We start from the raw sequence: 19312 nt of genomic DNA, 5'->3' as shown, positions 1-19312 counted from the left end.
ACGTGCAGCTAATGATGCATGGCCTCATTCCTTTAATGTTAAAATCTTTGTTTTCCATTTGCTAATCAATGCAGCAAATCAGGCCGAATGACGTGGAAGAGGAAGTGCAGTTGCCTTAGGACGTGCTTCCATTTTCTATTTTGCAATCAGCCGCAAACAAGCGACCAGCATTCCCGGCATTTACACTTAGAAGGAAGCATTTCACCTGAGGCGTTTAAATTCTGGTGAAAGCCCAAAACCTTTTTTTCCGCCTAAAAGGCCGCTTTGTTCTAAAAGCGCTTCTTTTCACTGTAAAAGTGACATTTCATGTTTCCTTCTTTTCCGCTATCACAGAACATATCACATGCCAGGAAAGCCATCTGGGCAGATGCTACTGGGATGAGTTGAGCTGTTGTATTTAACTGAAATGGATCTCTCTCTTTCTTTGGTCTGTTTAACAGCAATAACATTTTACAGATCCCTTCTTTCAGTATTCCGTCACAATTGTATGTCCATCCGGGCCGTATTTCGACTGTAATCACATTTATTTGCAGTCTGCCTCACACGAGAAACGAGGAGCAAGTTGAAAGATCTCTTCTTGGCAGCGGCGACGTCCACCTCCAGCCAACACAAATGCGACTGTCAAAGCGTAATGCGTTCAGCAGTAATTGCAAAGATATAACGTTCCTACCCTATTCTGTTGAAAATATGCATGTAAAAGAGAAGCATTGTTGTGCCATTGTGTTGTGAACAAAAGATGCCATTACGTATGTTGTAAAACGTATTTAGCTTTTAACAGCTGCTATTCCTGAACAATTAAAAAAAAAAAAAGTGTTTCATTCATAGACCTAATTTTCTATGCATCTAAGTCTATCTGGCGCCGAAGTGACTTTTTCAAGCGAACAGCTGTTTTTTGGCACGATTCATGATGTTAACATTTTAACTATATTTAGGAGAGGACTCTGACAGGCTTTGATCTGTTCTTTCTTCACAAGTCTTTCTTGTTCCTCTCTGAGGGCTTCAGAGGGCATCCTGGTGTGTCCTTCAGCACAGTGTAAGAGAATGCTAATCTTCTCTTTGTTTCTGACGGAAAGCTACTTATCTCTCTTCTCCACACAGGTAGCTGCCATGAATGAGATTCTTGTCTGCATGTAAAGGAACACACCCCTAATCCAACCTGTTCGCTCCCAGTAATGCGTGGGGCACTGTGCGAATAGCGCCGAACAAGATCCATCTTTTAACATTTTAATCTGACATTTTCACAACCCTCTAATCCAACTTTCGACTTTTTTTCTGTAACCGTTACGGCGCCCCGTCTCAGTCCAGCAGTTGTAGGAGAAATGCAAAGGCTGCAGGGCCAAAACCGGACCCCATCCCGGTGTGTTGCTTTCTTGCTGCCTTTTGATTCTTCCCCTTTCCTTTGTACCCTCGGCCTGTTTCCTGGAGTTGGGTAGATTTCTAGCCCTCTTAGGGGGAAAGATTAAAATGCTTGCCACACAAGGGCTGACAGCATGGAAACAGGCTTTCTGTGTGTTTGAAAGGTTTTAGTTTCTCTCAGAGTGCTTTCATCAGGGCTGGAAATAATAGTATCTATTGATAACTATATCTTTTCATAGGCAGTAAGTGCACTATTCAAGACTAAAAATATAATGCTAATCTTGTTTGTTTACTTTATACAGCGTGAGGCAGAGAAAAGTCTCAATTAATGTAATATAATTTCTATAACTCGCACAGATGCCATCAGAAAATGTATTTCTCACCCTTTTCAAGTAGTGAGAGCACATGCTAGCATGCTGCTGAATATATACCGCAGAAATGTTATTTGTGTTCTGTGCACGGTATGAAAATGTTCTATATGAAATATGCAGATGACCTACTGCATTTGCCAAAATGTGCAGTATACAACAGAGCACGCTGCGTGACATACTGTATCCCACAATGCAATGAGCTTGACTTGACCTTCCGTTACCAGTGTGATGGAATTTAATTAGTTGTTTTTTTACTTATTATTTGATTTGAATGTCAATTTTTTTTTGCACTCAAAATTAGATTTAGTTTAAGTTTAACTAGTTATGTTAATAATGTTTTGCTTTTCTCATATGTGACCCTGGACCACAAAACCAGTCTTAAGTCGCTGGAATATATTTGTAGCAATAGCCAAAAATACATTGTATGGGTCAAAATTATTGATTTTTCTTTTATGTCAAAAATCATTAGGAAATTAAGTAAAGTTCATGTTACATTAAGATTTTTTGTAAAATTCCTACTGTAAACCTATCAAAATGTAATTTTTGATTAGTAATATGCATTGTTAAGAACTTAATTTGGACAACTTTAAAGGTGATTTTCTCAGTATTTTGATGTTTTTGCACCCTTAGATTCCAGATTTTCAAATAGATGCATCTCGGCCAAATATTGTCCTATCTTAACAAACTATACATCAATAGAAAGCTTATTTATTGAGCTTTCATATGATGTATATATATCAGTTTTGTAAAATTTAACCTTATGACTGGTTTTGTGGTCCAGGGTCACATATGCGATAAGCTAAGGTCATGTGACAATAAAGTGGCATAGTACTTGAAATATTTAAAGTTAAATAATATAGATACTATTTCACTTACTATTAAAAAAAAGTTGTAGACAGCCCTTGTGAAAAAAAATTCTGTACATAATACATTTTAAAGTAACACTTGATTTAAAGCATGACAATACAGTATGCAAATGTAATTAATTAAACTTTGCTTAAAAGTAAGTGTACTTAAGTGTGTTAGGAAATTCTTTTTTATCATCTGCAAGAGAAAAAAAAAGTAATCAGTAAGATTATTAATGTTTTTTAAAGAATTCTTGATCAAAAATACTGAAAAAGTAATATTGTAATTATAATGGTGTTCTATATTAATATATTTTAAAATATAATGTATACCTGTGATGCAAAGCTGAATTCTCATTAGCTGTTACTCCAGTCTTAAGTGTCACACTTATTTATTTATGTCGGAAAAAGTGCTGCCAAATATTCAAAATATAAATATTTTCTAACAATGTAAATCTATGCTGTCACTTGTTATTAATTTAACACATCCTTGGTGAATAAAAGTATTATTTTTTTTCTAAAAAAGTAAGAATAAAAATGTACTGACCCCAAACTTTTGAACAGTAGTGTATATTGTTAGAAAACCTTTTTCTTTTTTAACCTTTTATTGATCATTAAGCAATACTAAGCAATGTTTTCAACATTGATAATAAATCAGCATATTAGAATGATTTTTGAAGGATCCTATGACATTGAAGACTGCAGTAATGATGCTGAAAATTTAGCTTTGTATCACAGGAATAAATTACATTTTAAAATGCATTCACATAGAAAACCGTTATTTTAAATTAAAAAATATATTTCATAATATTATTTTTTTTCTGCATTTATTTGATCAGATTTGATGAACATAAGAAATGTCTTTAAAAAGCATTAAAATATTACTGATCCCAAACTTATGAGTGGCAGTGTATATATACTTTCTCAGTACAAAGTGTGTACTATGCAGTATTCTGTAAGTAGCAAACTTCTGTTCCATTCTGAACATAACTTGAGATCAGAAAATAATATAGTGAGGTCTAAAAAGGGCAGTGCAGAGGTTTATAGGAAATTCATTGAAAGAAAGCCAACGAGAGAAAACAACTGACAGCACAAGACCAAGAGAAAAACCAGCACTTGCTTTAGGAAAGCCTGTGATTAGGACATTTCCTCACCCTCCCTAGAGGGAGGACTCTTAGAGAATTTTGTAGTCAATACGCTAATTTTAGACAAGTCAGCAGTCTGTGCAGTTCAGCTGGACATTGTCTTGAATTTTACCTCTGGGTTGCTATTACATCTCTCAAATAGGTTTTTAAAAATGAGGAGGGATTCATTGCTGCAAAATAGGCCAAAAACAGTACTAAAGCTTATTTGAAGAAAATCAGTATCTAAACTTTCTTGTTCCAAATGCATATTAGAGATTAAGATCTGATAGTGCATAGTAGGGCTGTGCAATTAATCGAAATTCTGTTTCGATTTCGATTTCGTCTTCAAACGATTATGAAAATACAATAATCAAGATAAAACGATTATTGCTCTTGATTCCGCCCGCTTTGTGTGCTTCCGCTCCTTTATAAAAGCCCAATTTCACATGCAAATCAAGTCATATTTTATGACTTGCATAAAATAGGACATGCTTGATTTATTATTGTTTATTTGATGTTGTGTTTTTAAAAGCACGAAAGAGAATTTGCACTGTTTTGTGTATGCTTTCAGAGCTTGAGATGCATACCTAAACAGTCAAATACATGCAACTATATGTCCAAATGCGGCGTTTGGTGATTATTCGTGTAAACCTTCGTCGCTTATGTCTTAAATTAATGTAAACAGTTGAGAATGAAAATACATGTGTAACAGTATATTGGATCCGTGCAGCTCTTAAAGTGGCCACAAGTAATATTCCTTCTGCCGTCTCTGTGCTTAATGTTCATCAAACAACAAAAGAAAAAGACAAAATCAATCACTGCTCTTGACGGAGGGACTTTTGTAGTTTTTATAAGAAACAAAGCATGTTTAATTCTTACATTGAAGACTGTGCCCTTTTATTTTACATTTAATTAATTACAATTAATTTCCAAAAAAAAAAAAGTTTCATTTGTTTTTTCTATTGTAGTGCTATCTTTAAATTAATCAATCACATAAAGTTCCGGACCCACTCATAATCGTGTTGAATAATCATTGACCAAATATAATTGTGATTAGGGCTGCTCGATATTGGCAAAAAACAGAATCATGATTATTTTAGTCAATATTGTAATCACGATTGTTTAACACGATTATGACAGGGTCCGTAACTTTATATTAGTGATTAATTTAAAGATAGCAATACAGCAGGAAAAAAAAAAAAAAAAAAAAAAACATTTTTTTTAAATAATACAAATACTGAATACTTTTATGCAAGTCTAAAGTAGTCTAACACAGAAATTGAATGTAATTATTTGAATGTAAAATAAAACAGCATCTTAACTGTAATAGTTAAACATGCTTTGTCTTTTATTAAAACTACAAAAGTCCTTCAGCAGTGATTTTTCTCTTTGTATTTTTACGTTTTATTAATATTAAGCACAGAGACGACAGAAGAAGTATTGCCGCTTTAATTGCCACATGGATCCAATATACTGTTACACACGCATTTTCATACTCAATTGTTTATGATCATTTCTGACATAACTGACAAGGGTTTACACGAACAATCACCAAGCAGCTCATTTTGAAATTTTTTTGTGTGTATTTGACCGATTACTTCATTTTCACGATCGCTTAAAGCAGAAATCGAAACCGAATTTCAATTAATTGCACAGCCCTAATTGTGATTATGGTTTTTGCTATAATAGTGGCAAAGTCTTCCTGCTTTATCAGTGGCATGTAAGAAAAGACTTGTTTTTTTACTCTAGCTGAACCAGAGGGCTTGACCACTGAAAGGTAAATTACCGACACTGGCACCCGCCGCCTGCTAAAGACTCTGGGAGGAATGTCAGACAGTTTTAATCTCTTTCTCTGTTGTTCTGTTTAACCTCAACCTGTGTTTCTAAGGGGCCGACTAATTTCTTTGTGCAGTAAATGAGGTTGCTGTTGCCTGCTCGGCGTGCCCATGTCAACAAGCACATCCTATTAGCTCGCCTTCATGCTAGTGGCAGCTCGAATAAAGCCAGTGCTCACCAAGTCTTTCAGCCAACTTTTTAAACCCGCCTAAGCTAGTGTTTTTCCTTTCGGTTTCACAATTTAGCAGCCAAGCGGTTACGTTGGCAGGACATGTTTTCAATTCAGAGGCAAAATGGGCAGTTAAGTGGAGGATATCGTCTCAATGTCAGTTTCATAGATTGGTTACCCTGCTCTCAAGAGCCGCTGGCACACGGGGTCATGTAGCGCTAATTCAGTCATGATTACATGCTAGCAGACATTATGCAGCATGGCAGAAGGAGGCATAATTGGGCAAGCCTCATCTTTTTCTCCCACAGAAATAAAGCTGTCAGGAAGGGGAAAACAAAGCTATCATTTATCTCCACGGTGGCGGGTTACTGCGTTAGCACAATGGTAGTGTGTTTTTTGACTAGTTGAGCATTGGTATGTGTTGGGAGGGCAGGAATTCGGCCCTCAGAAATGGCCGTGTTTGTGCATGTCACTCATAGTAAAAGCGGAGAGGTGGAGTGGAGACAGGTTCTCAGGCGGGCCCCTGTGTCAGCGCTACATTTGATTTGAGGCCTAATTTGCTGGTTGGTTGCTTGTGTAAACAACTCATGGATACTTGGGCTTCTCAGACGCCGCGATAAACAAATCCTGATCACACGGATGTAAAAATAAACCGCCCCCGCTTCGGAGACGTAAAAAGCCAGTCGAGTCGGCAGTCGAGAGTCCTCCTGTTTTGGTGATTTGCGACGGCGCTAATCTTAGTGTGTTCACCAGAGAGCCGTTGAGTGCCCGCAGCCAGGTCTTGAGCTCTCGGGCTCAGACGGGATCTTTTCCCCATACAGATGGGCTCAGAGCTGAAAACTAAAACTAACAGACACGCCAGCTTACCAGGAAAATGGCTTCTGTCTTTCCTGTCTTGTTTCTTTTTTTTTGTCTTCTTCCCTTTCCTTTTCCTGTTCCTTCCCTGTCCCTCTCCTGTTTTTCTTTTATTTTCAATCCTTCCTATTCCTTTCCCCTTTGCTCTTTCTTTTTCTTGTTTCCTTTACTTGCATCTCTCCTGTTCCTATTTCTTTTTCTGTTTCTCACCTTACCTGACCTTTCTTGTCCATTTCCTTTTTATCTGCCTTTTTTGTTTTCAGTTCCCATTCCTGTTTTTACTTTTTCCAGTTTGTGTTCCCATTCCTCTGTCCCCAATTCCCCTTTTCCTTACTTTTTTTGTTCTTTTTTTTCTTTTTATCTTCCTTATCTTTGTGTTTCCTTTCCCCATTCCTATTTTTACTTTTTTCATTCCGAATTCTGTTCCCTAACCTGTCCTGTCCATTTCCTTTTCTGTTTTGTCCTTTTCCCTTTTAATCTTCCTTATGTTTGTGTTTCCTGTTTACATTGCTGTTCTGTTTTCTGTTGTCTTTTTCCTTTTTCCCTTCATTGTGTTTCTTGTTCATCTTATTTTTACTTTTACCATTCCTGTTTCCATTCCCATTCCATTCCCTAACCTGTCCTGTCCATTTCCTTTTCTGTTCTTTTTCCTTACTTTTTTGTCCTTTTTTTCTTTGTGTCTTCCTCGTCTTTGTGTTTCCTGTTCCCATTCCTGTTTTTACTTTTCCTGTTCCCATTCCCATTCCCATTTCATTCCCTATCCTGTCCTGTCCATTTCCTTTTCTGTTCTTTTTCCTTACTTTTTTGTCCTTTTTTTCTTTGTGTCTTCCTCGTCTTTGTGTTTCCTGTTCCCATTCCTGTTTTTACTTTTCCTGTTCCCATTCCCATTCCCATTTCATTCCCTATCCTGTCCTGTCCATTTCCTTTTCTGTTCTTTTTCCTTACTTTTTTGTCCTTTTTTTCTTTGTGTCTTCCTCGTCTTTGTGTTTCCTGTTCCCATTCCTGTTTTTACTTTTCCTGTTCCCATTCCCATTCCCATTTCATTCCCTATCCTGTCCTGTCCATTTCCTTTTCTGTTTTTTTTTTTCCTTACATTTTTGTTTGTTTCTCTTCATTGTGTTTCCTGTTCCTATCTTATTTTTACTTTTCCTGGTCCTGTTTCCATTCCCATTCCGTTCCCTAATCTGTCTTATTTTTTACTGCCTTTCCTTTCCTTTCCTTTCATTTCCTTTCCTTTCCTTTCCTTTCCTTTCCTTTCCTTTCCTTTCCTTGTTCCTTTTGCTTGCATTTACCTGTCCTGATAATTTTTCTTCTCATTCTTTAAAAGCATGCTAAGTAAACTTTTTACCAATTTATTATTGAATATCTATTTTATTTTAGGTGTAATTACCTCATTTGCACATTGAAAACATGAGTATAAACAACTAATTGAATGAATTCTAAATGGAAAAATACCTGAATGCCATTAAACCATGGCCATTTTCACGGTACACTTTGCCAGCACCACCTCCGTACAACGAGAACTAGACTTGCTGCTTTCAATTACAAGTCCTCACTGGTCGAGAACGATCCCAGATAAAATCACATCCCTTTCCTCCACTTCTCAGCCTCAGAAGGCTCTTGTTCTTTGCGTTGCGTGGCCACACCATGCCACGGTTCTGAACTAAATACACAGTGACAGGGCTTTCATGTCGCTGAAATGGGGATACGGTATCCCTCAGCCACCCCCGTCTCAACAAGGTGCCGTTCAAAATGAGGAAATCAGCCGACCTCCTGTGCGATCTCCATTTTAGTCTTGTCACGGAAAGCTGCAGCATTTTTTCTCGTCTTTTTGAAGGCCTTGAAACAATGATGCAACTACTAAGAACTAAACCCTGGGCTTGGAAGTGAAAATCAGTAGTGTTGTGTCCCTGGTAATAATCATTAAAATGCATAGCTGTGAACAAAGTAATATTTATCCAGGGGATGCGGGCGTGGTTGGGGTTTAAGAAAAATCATGTGGGCCCGATTCCCTCTTTAGGCTGAAGGGGGTTTTAAGCAAACAGCTGCTAAGTGTGGATTAGCAGCTCTCAGCAGTGCAGACCAAAAGGCCAAACCGAAAATAGCTTATTTCTCTTTGCTTACTGATGTGAACCAGGAAAATACCTCAGCCTGTGGAATCACCCCAGACTTGTTCTCTCTGCAGTTTTTTTCTCCTTTCAGATAGTTAATTAGCACCAGAGTTTCTAGTGATGAATTAGAAGTCATGAAAAACTGAATAAAGGGGAAAAATCATTTTATTAAGTATTTAATGTTGTCTAATTATAATGCAAATAGTAATGTATGATGATGGGCCTTCATTGGCAATTCAGCCCATATGGGCATATGAAATAAAGTGTGGGAGTAAATGACTCGTTGTCATTGGAACGTGTGAGGGTGATTCTTGTGCATAGCCTAAAGCGATCTGGCCCTAATTTCTGCTTTGTCTCTGATCCCTGGCTGCCTGTGGGATGTCCTTTTTTCCCCTCATAAAAGGTGAAATACTGAAATAATCCATTTAAGTTTCCTATTTTCCACAGTAACCTTGCCTCTAGGACATTTGTGACTGCTAGAGGTGGTGTAAAGCCAGGTATGCTGGTGCTTTTGGGGTGATCAGGAATATTAGGCCCCTGGTTGGTGCAACATATGAATGACTCAGTATGTGTTGTAGTAATCCAGCAGAAAATTGTAAGCGCCCAGAGGTTGTTCTTTTCACAAATAGTCATTATTTTTCATGCACTGCATTTTGTCTTAGTCTTAGAAGATTTCTGTTTTATCCTTTTCTGTTTCTTTCTTACCTTTTACCTGGTTGTTTAAATTTTCTTTCTTTTTTAAATTTTGAATTGAGCTTTTATTTTTATATAATTAGTTTTTATTTTAAATCACTTCAAGTTTTAGCAATTTAGTTGTGTGATTTGTCATTTATATTTAGCTTCATATTATTTTATTTTAACTACAAAAAATAAGTTTTATCTTATTTTAGTTTTAGTTAACTATAACAACACTGGCTATAATTATAAAATTTATATGGTTAGCAGCATATTTCAGATAATTTGCTCCCGGGAGAATTTAATTAGAATCGTTTGAGTTCTTAAAATCTCTTTCAATTGCAAAACCCTAAAAGGAGAAACATATGGCTATGGTCTTGCACTCTATTAAATCTCATTTTTGTCTTCCAGAAACAATTGAGATATTATTAAAGATACTTTTTTTTACTTTCTTATGAGAGTGGTTAAGGGAGAAGTTCACATACAGAACATAAATTTACAGATAATTTACTCACCCCCTTGTCATCCAAGATGTTCATGTCTTTTTTTCTTCAGTCGTTTTTTGAGGAAAACATTTCAGGATTTCTCTCTATATAGTGGACTTCTATGGTGCCCCGAGTTTGAACTTCCAAAATGCATTTTAAATGCAGCTTCAAAGGGCTCTAAATCATCCTAGCAAAGGAAGAAGGGTCTTATCTAGTAAAACAATCTGTTATTTTCTAAAAATAATTACAATTGATATACTTTTTAACATCAAAACAGTTAGGGTTGTTGAAAAACTCCCATCTCATTTTCTCCTCCAACTTTAAAGTCATCGCTGTTTTACCTTTTTTGTAAAGGGTGTTAGATCTTCTTTGCACTTTGTAAAAACTGGGTCGGTGCAGCGATGTAGGATGTTTGGAGGGGAAGTTGAGGGGGAAAATTAAATGGGAGTTTTTCAACATACCCTAACTGCCTTGAACCGGAATACACAGAGTTCAGGCAGAGCTAGACAAGATGAGCATTTAGGGTTAAAAAGTATATAAATTGTCAATTTTTTTTAGAAAATAACGGATTGTTTCACTAGATAAGACCCTTCTTCCTCGGCTGGGATTTATAGCCCTTTAAAGCTGCATTTAAACTGCATTTTGGATGTTCAAACTCGTGGTCACCATAGAAGTCAACTATTTGGAGAAAATTCCTGAAATGTTTATCTTCTGTTGTGAAAGTGACCTTCTCCTTTAAGGGGGGCAGTCAGATCCACACATGCTAAGTCTCTCTCTCTTCCTCTTCCTCACCATCCAGCCTGTGGTCGTGGATTCTACAAGTCTTCATCTCAGGATCTTCAGTGTTCCCGTTGTCCCGCACACAGTTATAACGACAGAGAGGGCTCGTGGAGATGTGACTGCGAGGACGGCTACTACAGAGCCCTTTCTGACCCCCCATCTGTCGCCTGCACTAGTAAGTAAAGTGCTTGTGAATCTCTGGTCTTCCTTGTCTTTCCTTTCCTTCTATATGTGCCTTTATATCTGCAAACTGGCATATCTCATTTCTGTCAGGTTCCTGTCAGATGAGATTTTAATTACTAGAGGCGCCAGACACCTCTGTATTTTAAGGAGCACCGTGGCTGTCCTGACTCACTTGATGCCCAAGGCAAAATAAAAAAAAGAGAGAGAAAAAATAAAATAAAAGCATGTTTTAACTTTGTAGTTCTTAGTTAATTTACTTAACGTATAAGATATGAAATTCCAGTCCTACAGTTTTTGTTTAGCATGATTGTTTTATTAATAATAAAATCAATTTAACTCAAAAAAAAATCTGAGTGGCCAGGTGTTTGGATTCAGTTTGAATGGGCATAACCATTCCGGTAATTACAGTCGGAACGAACGGAAGCAGGTCTCAGCGGTTCTTTCCTCTCTTCCCCTCCCTTCTAATAACCACCTGTCCTCGTCTTTTCTCTCCTCGGCCATTTCTCTTTTTGAATAACATAGCCATTTGGCAGCCATTGATGACTTATTTACACAGGCCAGACAAGGGTGAAAAGAGGCGGGGAGGGAGTTCAGGGCGAGTCGATCTAACTGGAAATATGCTCAAGGACAGGTTCAATCAGGTACCAGGATGTGCTTTACTTTCTGTAGACAAAGCGATGGAGAGAGCACATTAAAGCAAGGATTTGGCAAAAGTTGTGATTTGAGCTGCACTATGAAATCTTAAACATCTTATAAAGATGCTGCACAGATATTAAGGCTGAAGGAAAAAGTCATAAAATGACATTGAAACTAGAATAGTTTTTGTAATTATTTATTTATTGGTATTACTATATGTGACCCTGGACCACAAAACCAGTCATAAGGTTAAATTTTACAAAACTGAGATGTATACATCATATGAAAGCTCAATAAATAAGCTTTTTATTGACATATGGTTTGTTAGGATAGGACAATATTTGGCCGAGATACATCTATTTGAAAATCTGGAATCTGAGGGTGCAAAAAAATCAAAATACTGAGAAAATCACCGTTAAAGTTTTCAAAATTAAGTTCTTAAAACAATGCATATTACTAATCAAAATTACATTTTGATATATTTATAGTAGGAATTTTACAAAAAATCTTCATGGAACATAATCTTTACTTAATTTCTTAATGATTTTTGGCATAAAAGAAAAATCAATAATTTTGACCCATACCATGTATTTTTGGCTATAGCTACAAATATACCCCAGCGACTTAAGACTGGTTTTGTGGTCCAGGGTCACATATTACAATTATTAGAGTCATATTCTGACTTCCTTTTGTTATTAAATTACCACACAGGCATATTATGATGATTTTAATTTGGCTAATTGTGTTATGACGCTACAATAGACAACAGAGAATGACAAATCAATTTGTGTTGATGAGAGAAAGCTGTGGTTTTGTGCACCAGGTCAAATGTACAGCCAATCCTATGATGACACATACGTCATGCATTAATCATTCAAGTATGCATTACCTCTACAGTACTTTCCACCCTTATTTCTTCTTTATTTCATTACAGTAACTCCCCCGCATTTGTCTCACCGCTGCGTTCTGAAAGCGATGATCCCACTGAAACACGCTCGTCTAATTGTTACCCATTGCCCCCCAATCAGAGAACAGAGAAAACACAGGCCTCGATTTCACCACAATTACTCTCGTCTCCTCTGCCTTTCTCTCTCTTGAACCATGAAAATGTTGATGTTACTGAAAAATGCACACAAAATTAGTCATCTAGTTTCTCACTATGGCTTCCAGAAGGGAAAATTAATGGTGAAGTCATGAGTTGTACAATGTGGAAATGTAGTTACGAAGACACATCTTCCATAACAAAAATATACGGATAATTTACTCACCCCTTTGTCATCCAAGATGTTCGTGTCTTTCTTTCTTCAGTCGTAAAGAAAGAAAGAGCACTGCAAAAATGATTTTCTTACTTAGATTTTTTGTCTTGTTTCCAGTCAAAATATCAAAAAATTCTTAAATCGAGAATGATTTTGTAGATGAGTAAAAATTATTGTCGCTTTCAGAAAAAAAACAAGTCAAAATTAAGTGAGTTTTTGCTTAGAACAAGCAAAATAATCTGCCAATGGGGTAAGCAAAAAAATCTTACTTCAAACAGAAAACACGATTATTTTTCTTAGCCCATTGGCAGATTATTTTGCTTGTTTCAAGTAAAGACGCACTTAATTTTTACTTGTCTAGAAAATCCTTCCTGATTTAAGAATTTTTAGATATTTTGGCTGGAAACAAGACAAAAAATCTAAGTAAGAAAAGCATTTTTTGTAGTGAGCATTTCACGATTTTTCTCCATATAGTGGACTTCAATGGTGCCCGCGAGTTTGAGCTTCTAAAATGCAGTTTAAATGCAGCTTATCTAGCAAACAATAAGTTATTTTCTAAAAAAAAATTAACAATTTATATACTTTTTAACCTCAAATGCTTGTCTTGTCTAGCTCTGCCTGAACTCTGTGCACTCCGGTTCAAGACAGTTAGGGTATGTCAAAAACTCCCATCTTATTTTCTTCTCCAACTTCAAAATTGCCCTACATCGTTGCAGAAGTACCAACCCAGTGAAAAAAAAATTGTAAATTTTTTTTTTTAGAAAATAACCGATCGTTTCACTGGATAAGACCTTTCTTTTTCACCATAAAAGTCCACTAAATGGAGAATTTTTTCCTTAAAAAACATAATTTCTTTACGACTGAAGAAAGAAAGACATGAACATCTTGGATGACAAGGGGGTGAGTAAATTATCTGTAAATCTTTGTTCTGGAAGTGAACTTCTCCTTTAAAGGTGATGCATAAGTATGCATGAGAAATACAGAGATGTGCAAGTAGACAAAGTTGCTGTTTTTACTCTATTTTTGATCAAGTAAATGTAGCAACGTTAAAAAAATGTGGACAACACCATGCATTGTTAAATCACAAAGACATAACGTTAAAGAAGAAATCCAGATGCACAAAGAATTAAGGGAGAAGTGAGTCATAGAGGATGTGGCAGTAGTTTGGTATAATAAGGATGTGACAGGAGGGAAAAAAAATGCAAATCGAGGGGTAAATCAAAAAACTTTTAACAAACATAAATCGCGTCTCTTTTGAAGTGTTGTGCATTGGAAATACTGTCCTCACCAGACTTGTCTTAATTATCTCGGGATTAAGTTATTGTGGCCATCTGAATTGTCTGGGATGAAGATTTCTTTTTTGGGGATTTAAAGCCGCATGGAACCGAATGGTAATTGGGGGTGAATTTACATTCGCTGAATAAACACCCTGATGGACAGCTTTTTAAATGAGCGAGGTGTAAACCTACCGGATCTTAAGCTCTGTCAATACGCACTCAGCTCCTCAGAACACGGATTAAGAGGGGCCTTAATGAAATTCAGATTTCTGGAGTGAAAGGAATTAATATTCACTTGAGGAAAGGTCTGTCATTGTTGAAAGGAAGAAAGAAAAAGTGCTTTTTCAGAAATATTTACTTATTTGAGATTTTTATCTACAGCACAAAATAATCCCAGTGCCATGGTATAAATTCACCCGGTTTACCACAACCTGTGAGGCGTCAAGATAAATGGGCGATACTTAGGTGAGCCTACTGTGTACGAGAGACTTTTTTTTTCTTTTTAGATAGAACGAAAGAAGGGAGTTCTTGACAGCTTTCAGAGATGACATCAATCACTCTACAGCTGCGTCTGGTGTCGGCGCTAGAGAAGGTCTAGAAGGGGCGGTTGGAGGGTGGGACTTTGTGACAGAAAGAAAAAGAGTAAAAGGGAGAGCGGGAGACGTTGAAAAAGTGAGAAAGAGCGTATACTCTCCTTTCGGCTCTCTTCAAGCCCCTGGAATCATCACCGCCATTCGGTGACGTGTCCCTGAGGGTGAGACTTTCCTTTTTCCCACAGTTGCTAAGGGACAGGAGTACAGTAATAAAACCAGCCTCTCTCGTCCATCTCTCTCCGACTCATTCCTCAATCTACTCTTGGTGCTTGGTACAAGTGAGGACAAAGTTCGGGTACCATGTTTGTAGATTAAGGATTAGCGGCCGAACTGTTTGAACATGGTTCACAAGTAGCGGCCCTCTGGGAACCTCATTAGTGTGTTGAGTCTTAAAGGGATATTCACTCAAAAATGATTATTCTGTCGTTAATTACTCACCCTTGTGTCGTTCTAAACTTGTAAGGCCTTTGCTTATTTTAAACATAAATTAAGATATTTTTTGATGAAACCCGAGTTCTTTCTGACAGCAATGACATGTTCAAGGCCCAGAAAGGTAGTAAGGACATCAATAAAGTAGTCCATGTGACATCAGTGGTTCAACCATAATTTTATGAAGCTATGAGAATACAATATATTCAAATAGAACATTTTTAATTGTAATACTATTTCATAATATTGCTGTTTTGCATTTTTGATCAAATAAATGCAGACTTGTTGAGCATAAGAGACTTTATAAAAAGCATTACAATATTTTTTGAACGAGTACATACTGGCCTGGTTTCACAGACAAGTCTTAGGTTAAGCCAGGATTAGACAAAAATTCAGTTAGGACATTTAAGTAGTTTTCAACCCTTAAATGCATGACTGTTTCGCCAATCATTATTACGTATTCGGTTCTTTAGTGACCCGGACCTATATATCCAGTAAGGATAGACCTCTAACTGCTGCAATAAAAAAAAAAAAAAATAAAAATAAAAAAAAAATATATATATATATTTTGATCGCTGGCAGCTTATTCACCACATCCACCATCAAATGACATTTATATTTCATTGCACACAGTAATTGCTCTGCAGTAAAGGCATTCAAACCAGTTCAATATTTGCTGATGATATTGTTTTGTTTTATCCCTGCGGTAATTATGAGTGAAACATCACGTCATTATTGTCTTGAGGAATAAAGGTGCATTGCATGCATTGAGTCATCAGGCATTTTAATAGTTTAAATAAAGAGCCGAGGTATGCATTTAAGGGTTAAATGTGCCATAGAAAAAAACATTACTGGTGTGCATCTTGAGGCAAAACAAAGACATTGAACTGCAAAAAAATGCTTTTCTTACTTAGATTTTTTGTCTTGTTTCCAGCCAAAATATCAAAAAATTCTTAAATCAAGAAGGATTTTCTAGACGAGTAACAATTATGGTCTTGTTTTCAGAAAAAAACAAGTCAAAATTAAGTGAGTTTTTGCTTGAAACAAGCAAAATAATCTGCCAATGGGGTAAGAAAAATAATCTTGTTTTCTGTTTGATATAAGATTTTTTTGCTTACTCCATTGGCAGATTATTTTCCTTGTTGTAAACAAAAACTCATTTTGAATAGTTTTTTTCTGAAAACAAGACAATAATTTGTACTCGTCTAGAAAATCCTTCTTGATTTAAGAAATTTTAGATATTTTGGCTGGAAACAAGACAAAAAATCTAAGTAAGAAAAGGATTTTTTTGCAGTGTGACATAAATTTTAAGTTCAGTTCTTGCAAGTTTCTTTCAGTTGAAACAGCTCATACTTATATTTTAGTCTGGGATTAGGTTTAAGCCTTGTCTGTGAAACCGTAGATGTAAATGTAAGTCATTATTCACTGCAATATTGACTGCAAAAGATTGAATTAAATTGAAAATACACTGCAAAAAATGCTTTTCTTACTTAGATTTTTTGTCTTGTTTCTAGCCAAAAATCGAAAAATTCTTAAATCAAGAGGGATTTTCTAGATGATTAAAAATTATTTTCTTGTTTTCAGAAAAAAAAGTCAAAATTAAGTGAGTCTTTGCTTAGAACAAGCAAAATAATCTGCCAATTAAGTAAGCAAAAAAATCTTACAAGATAGTTTTTAGTTAGTTTAATTTGAACTAGTTTTTTTTTCTGAAAACAAGACGATAATTTTTACTCGTCTTTCAAAATATTTTTTTTGATATTTTGGCTGGAAATAAGACAAAAAATCTAAGTAACAAAAGCATTTTTTGCAGTGTAGGATAGTTATACAATTCACCTACTGTGTTCCACAGAAAGAAAGAAAAATCAAGTCATACAGGATTGGAACGGCTTAAGAGTGAGTAAATGATTTTTGGGTGAATTATCCTTTATTAGGAGGAGTACCAGTATGACAGCCAAGAGCTGCTCGACGTGCAGATAACAACTGGATTCCTGAGTTAAGCTTCAGTGCAGCTTGGCTTGAGACTTCAGGCTTAACACACACACACACACACACACACACACGTTTGTTTTTGTGAATTGTGGGGACATTCCATAGACGTAATGGTTTTTATACTGTACAAACGATATTTGCTATCACCCTACACCTTCCCTACACCTAAACCTAGCCCTCACAGGAGACTGTGCATATCTTTACATTCTCAAAAAAACGTATTCTGTATGATTTATAAGCCTTTTGAAAAGTGGGGACATGGGCAATGTCCTCATAAGTCACCCTCTCCTTGTAATACCTGTGTCATACCCATGTTATTACACCAATTTGTGTCCTGATATGTCACAAAAACAAACACACACACACACACACACACACACACACACACACACACACACACACACACACACACACACACACACACACACGCAAGATCAGCAGGTTGACCTAATTAACATTCTCTCACAGGAAAACAGCAAGGGTAAGAATCGTGACCACATTTGCCTGATTTCAAAGATGATTTTATTATCTTTTTCTGCATTATGAAAGGATATTTGGCTCCTTTACTCGTTAATTTTGGCCCTAAATCTCATCTTCTAGACTTTTTGGTCCTCCTCATTCTGGCCAAGAATTGCCTGCTTGGACAGACCTGTATATAAAAATCAATCACATTTTTTGTTTTTACATGCTTTTAAGGGCGGGTTTATCCTGAAATAGATTATTCCACAACAATAGGCCTCTGTGGAAAAACTCATTCAGATGGCACAGCCCTTTCCGTGAATGACTGTAGAGAAAACACAGGAAAAAATAGAAGAGAAGTTAGCAGCTTTGTGTGTAATCTTCATCAGATCCGATATTCAGTGAACGGACTGTGGGCGGTTTAAGGCTTAAGAAACTTATTTTAAAAGAAGGTTCAAGGGGAAAGCAAAAAAGGACTAGTGTGAACGAGTGCACCCGGGCTTTAAGCAAACTCCATACCCATTAAAAGAATAGTTTGGTTTGTGGTGTAGAGAATCAAGCTGTCTGTGGCAGATATTTGTCCCAGTTTCCCCCAGACTTCCTCCAGCGTCCCTGCAGAATCAGTCTCAAAGCAGACTGCAGAGGAGGTGACAGATTACATATATAGAAACACATATGCACTCGTGTGTGAAAGAGCAAATGAGAGCAGTAAACTCGGAGGGCATTTTGTTGTTAACCAGCAGACGATGACGCTCAACAGTGTATGAAAAAAAAAAGACTGCAGGACTCTCCAGACGCCAGATGTACACTCGACATGAAAGTCTTGATTTAGCTGTTTCACTCGATACTCATTGTTTTCTATGGAAGCTCGATTCCGCCACTGAATAAAACATAAGAAAATGTTATTGCGACTTTTAATCTCACAATTCTACTTTTTCTTAGAAATGTAAGATATAAACTAGCAAAAAACCCACAATTTACCTTGTAATTCTGTCTATTTTCTCATAAATCCAAGTTTATATCTTGCAATTCTGACTTTTTTCTTAGAATTGTGATATATACCCTAATGAAAAATACATAAACTGGAACAACTAATTTTGTACTTTAATTAAGCGGAAGTAGTAAATACTAAAGTATATTTAATTGTGCTAAAGTGGAACTATTGCAAGTACAATTTAGGTGCACTTTAAATATCTTGCATTTAAAGACAAATATTATTTAAAGATCATACAATCCTCATCAATAGAGATAATAAAACATATTTTAGGCTTAATATTAAGAAATGTTGCATTGTGCACAAGTAGTACTTCAAATATTTTAAATTTATTACATTTTTGCTAGGGTACATTTGCAATTGCGAGTTATAAAGTTCAATTTTGAGGGGGATAAAGACTGATATGTTCTCAGAATTGCGACTTTATTTCTTAGAATTGAGTTTGTCTCACAATTTTGACTTTATAACTCACAATTGCAAGTTTATTTCGCTGTTCTCTCTTCATTTCTTAGAATTGCAAGTTTACATCTTACAATATTGACTCGATAAGTCGTAATTGCAAGTTTATTTCGCTGTTCTCTCTTCATTTCTTAGAATTGCAAGTTTACATCTCACAATTCTGACTTTATAACTCGCAATTGCAAGTCTATTTTGCATTTCTGTCTTCATTTTTCAGAATTGCAAGTTTAAATCTCACAATTTTGACTTTGTAACTCGCAATCAAAACATCTAAATTGCGAGATAAATAGTAGCAATTACCTTTTTAGCCTGCACTGTAGAAAAATTTGTTTCATAAATGTCAAATGTGCTATGAAATACTACAAAGAGATAAACTGTACTATTTTAATCATAATAATTAAACATAATAATTGCATTTGCAATAGTGAAA

The 19312-nt window shown here is 36.1% G+C and overlaps 1 protein-coding gene across 4 annotated transcripts in view; it reads left to right on the top strand.

The window, feature by feature from the left end:
* The window catches only part of epha7 (eph receptor A7), a 109502-nt gene that overhangs the window by 13604 nt on the left and 76586 nt on the right, over positions 1 to 19312 (top strand). For all 4 annotated transcript variants that reach the window (XM_073817038.1, XM_073817036.1, XM_073817037.1 and 1 more), the window contains exon 4: positions 10627 to 10782. In XM_073817038.1, coding sequence (XP_073673139.1) covers positions 10627 to 10782 — 156 coding nt within the window. The remainder of the gene's footprint in view (positions 1 to 10626; positions 10783 to 19312) is intronic.

The sequence above is a fragment of the Garra rufa genome, chromosome 13, assembly GCF_049309525.1.
Source record: "Garra rufa chromosome 13, GarRuf1.0, whole genome shotgun sequence".
Lineage (NCBI taxonomy): Eukaryota > Metazoa > Chordata > Actinopteri > Cypriniformes > Cyprinidae > Garra > Garra rufa.
This window is presented reverse-complemented; position numbering and strand designations above follow the sequence as displayed.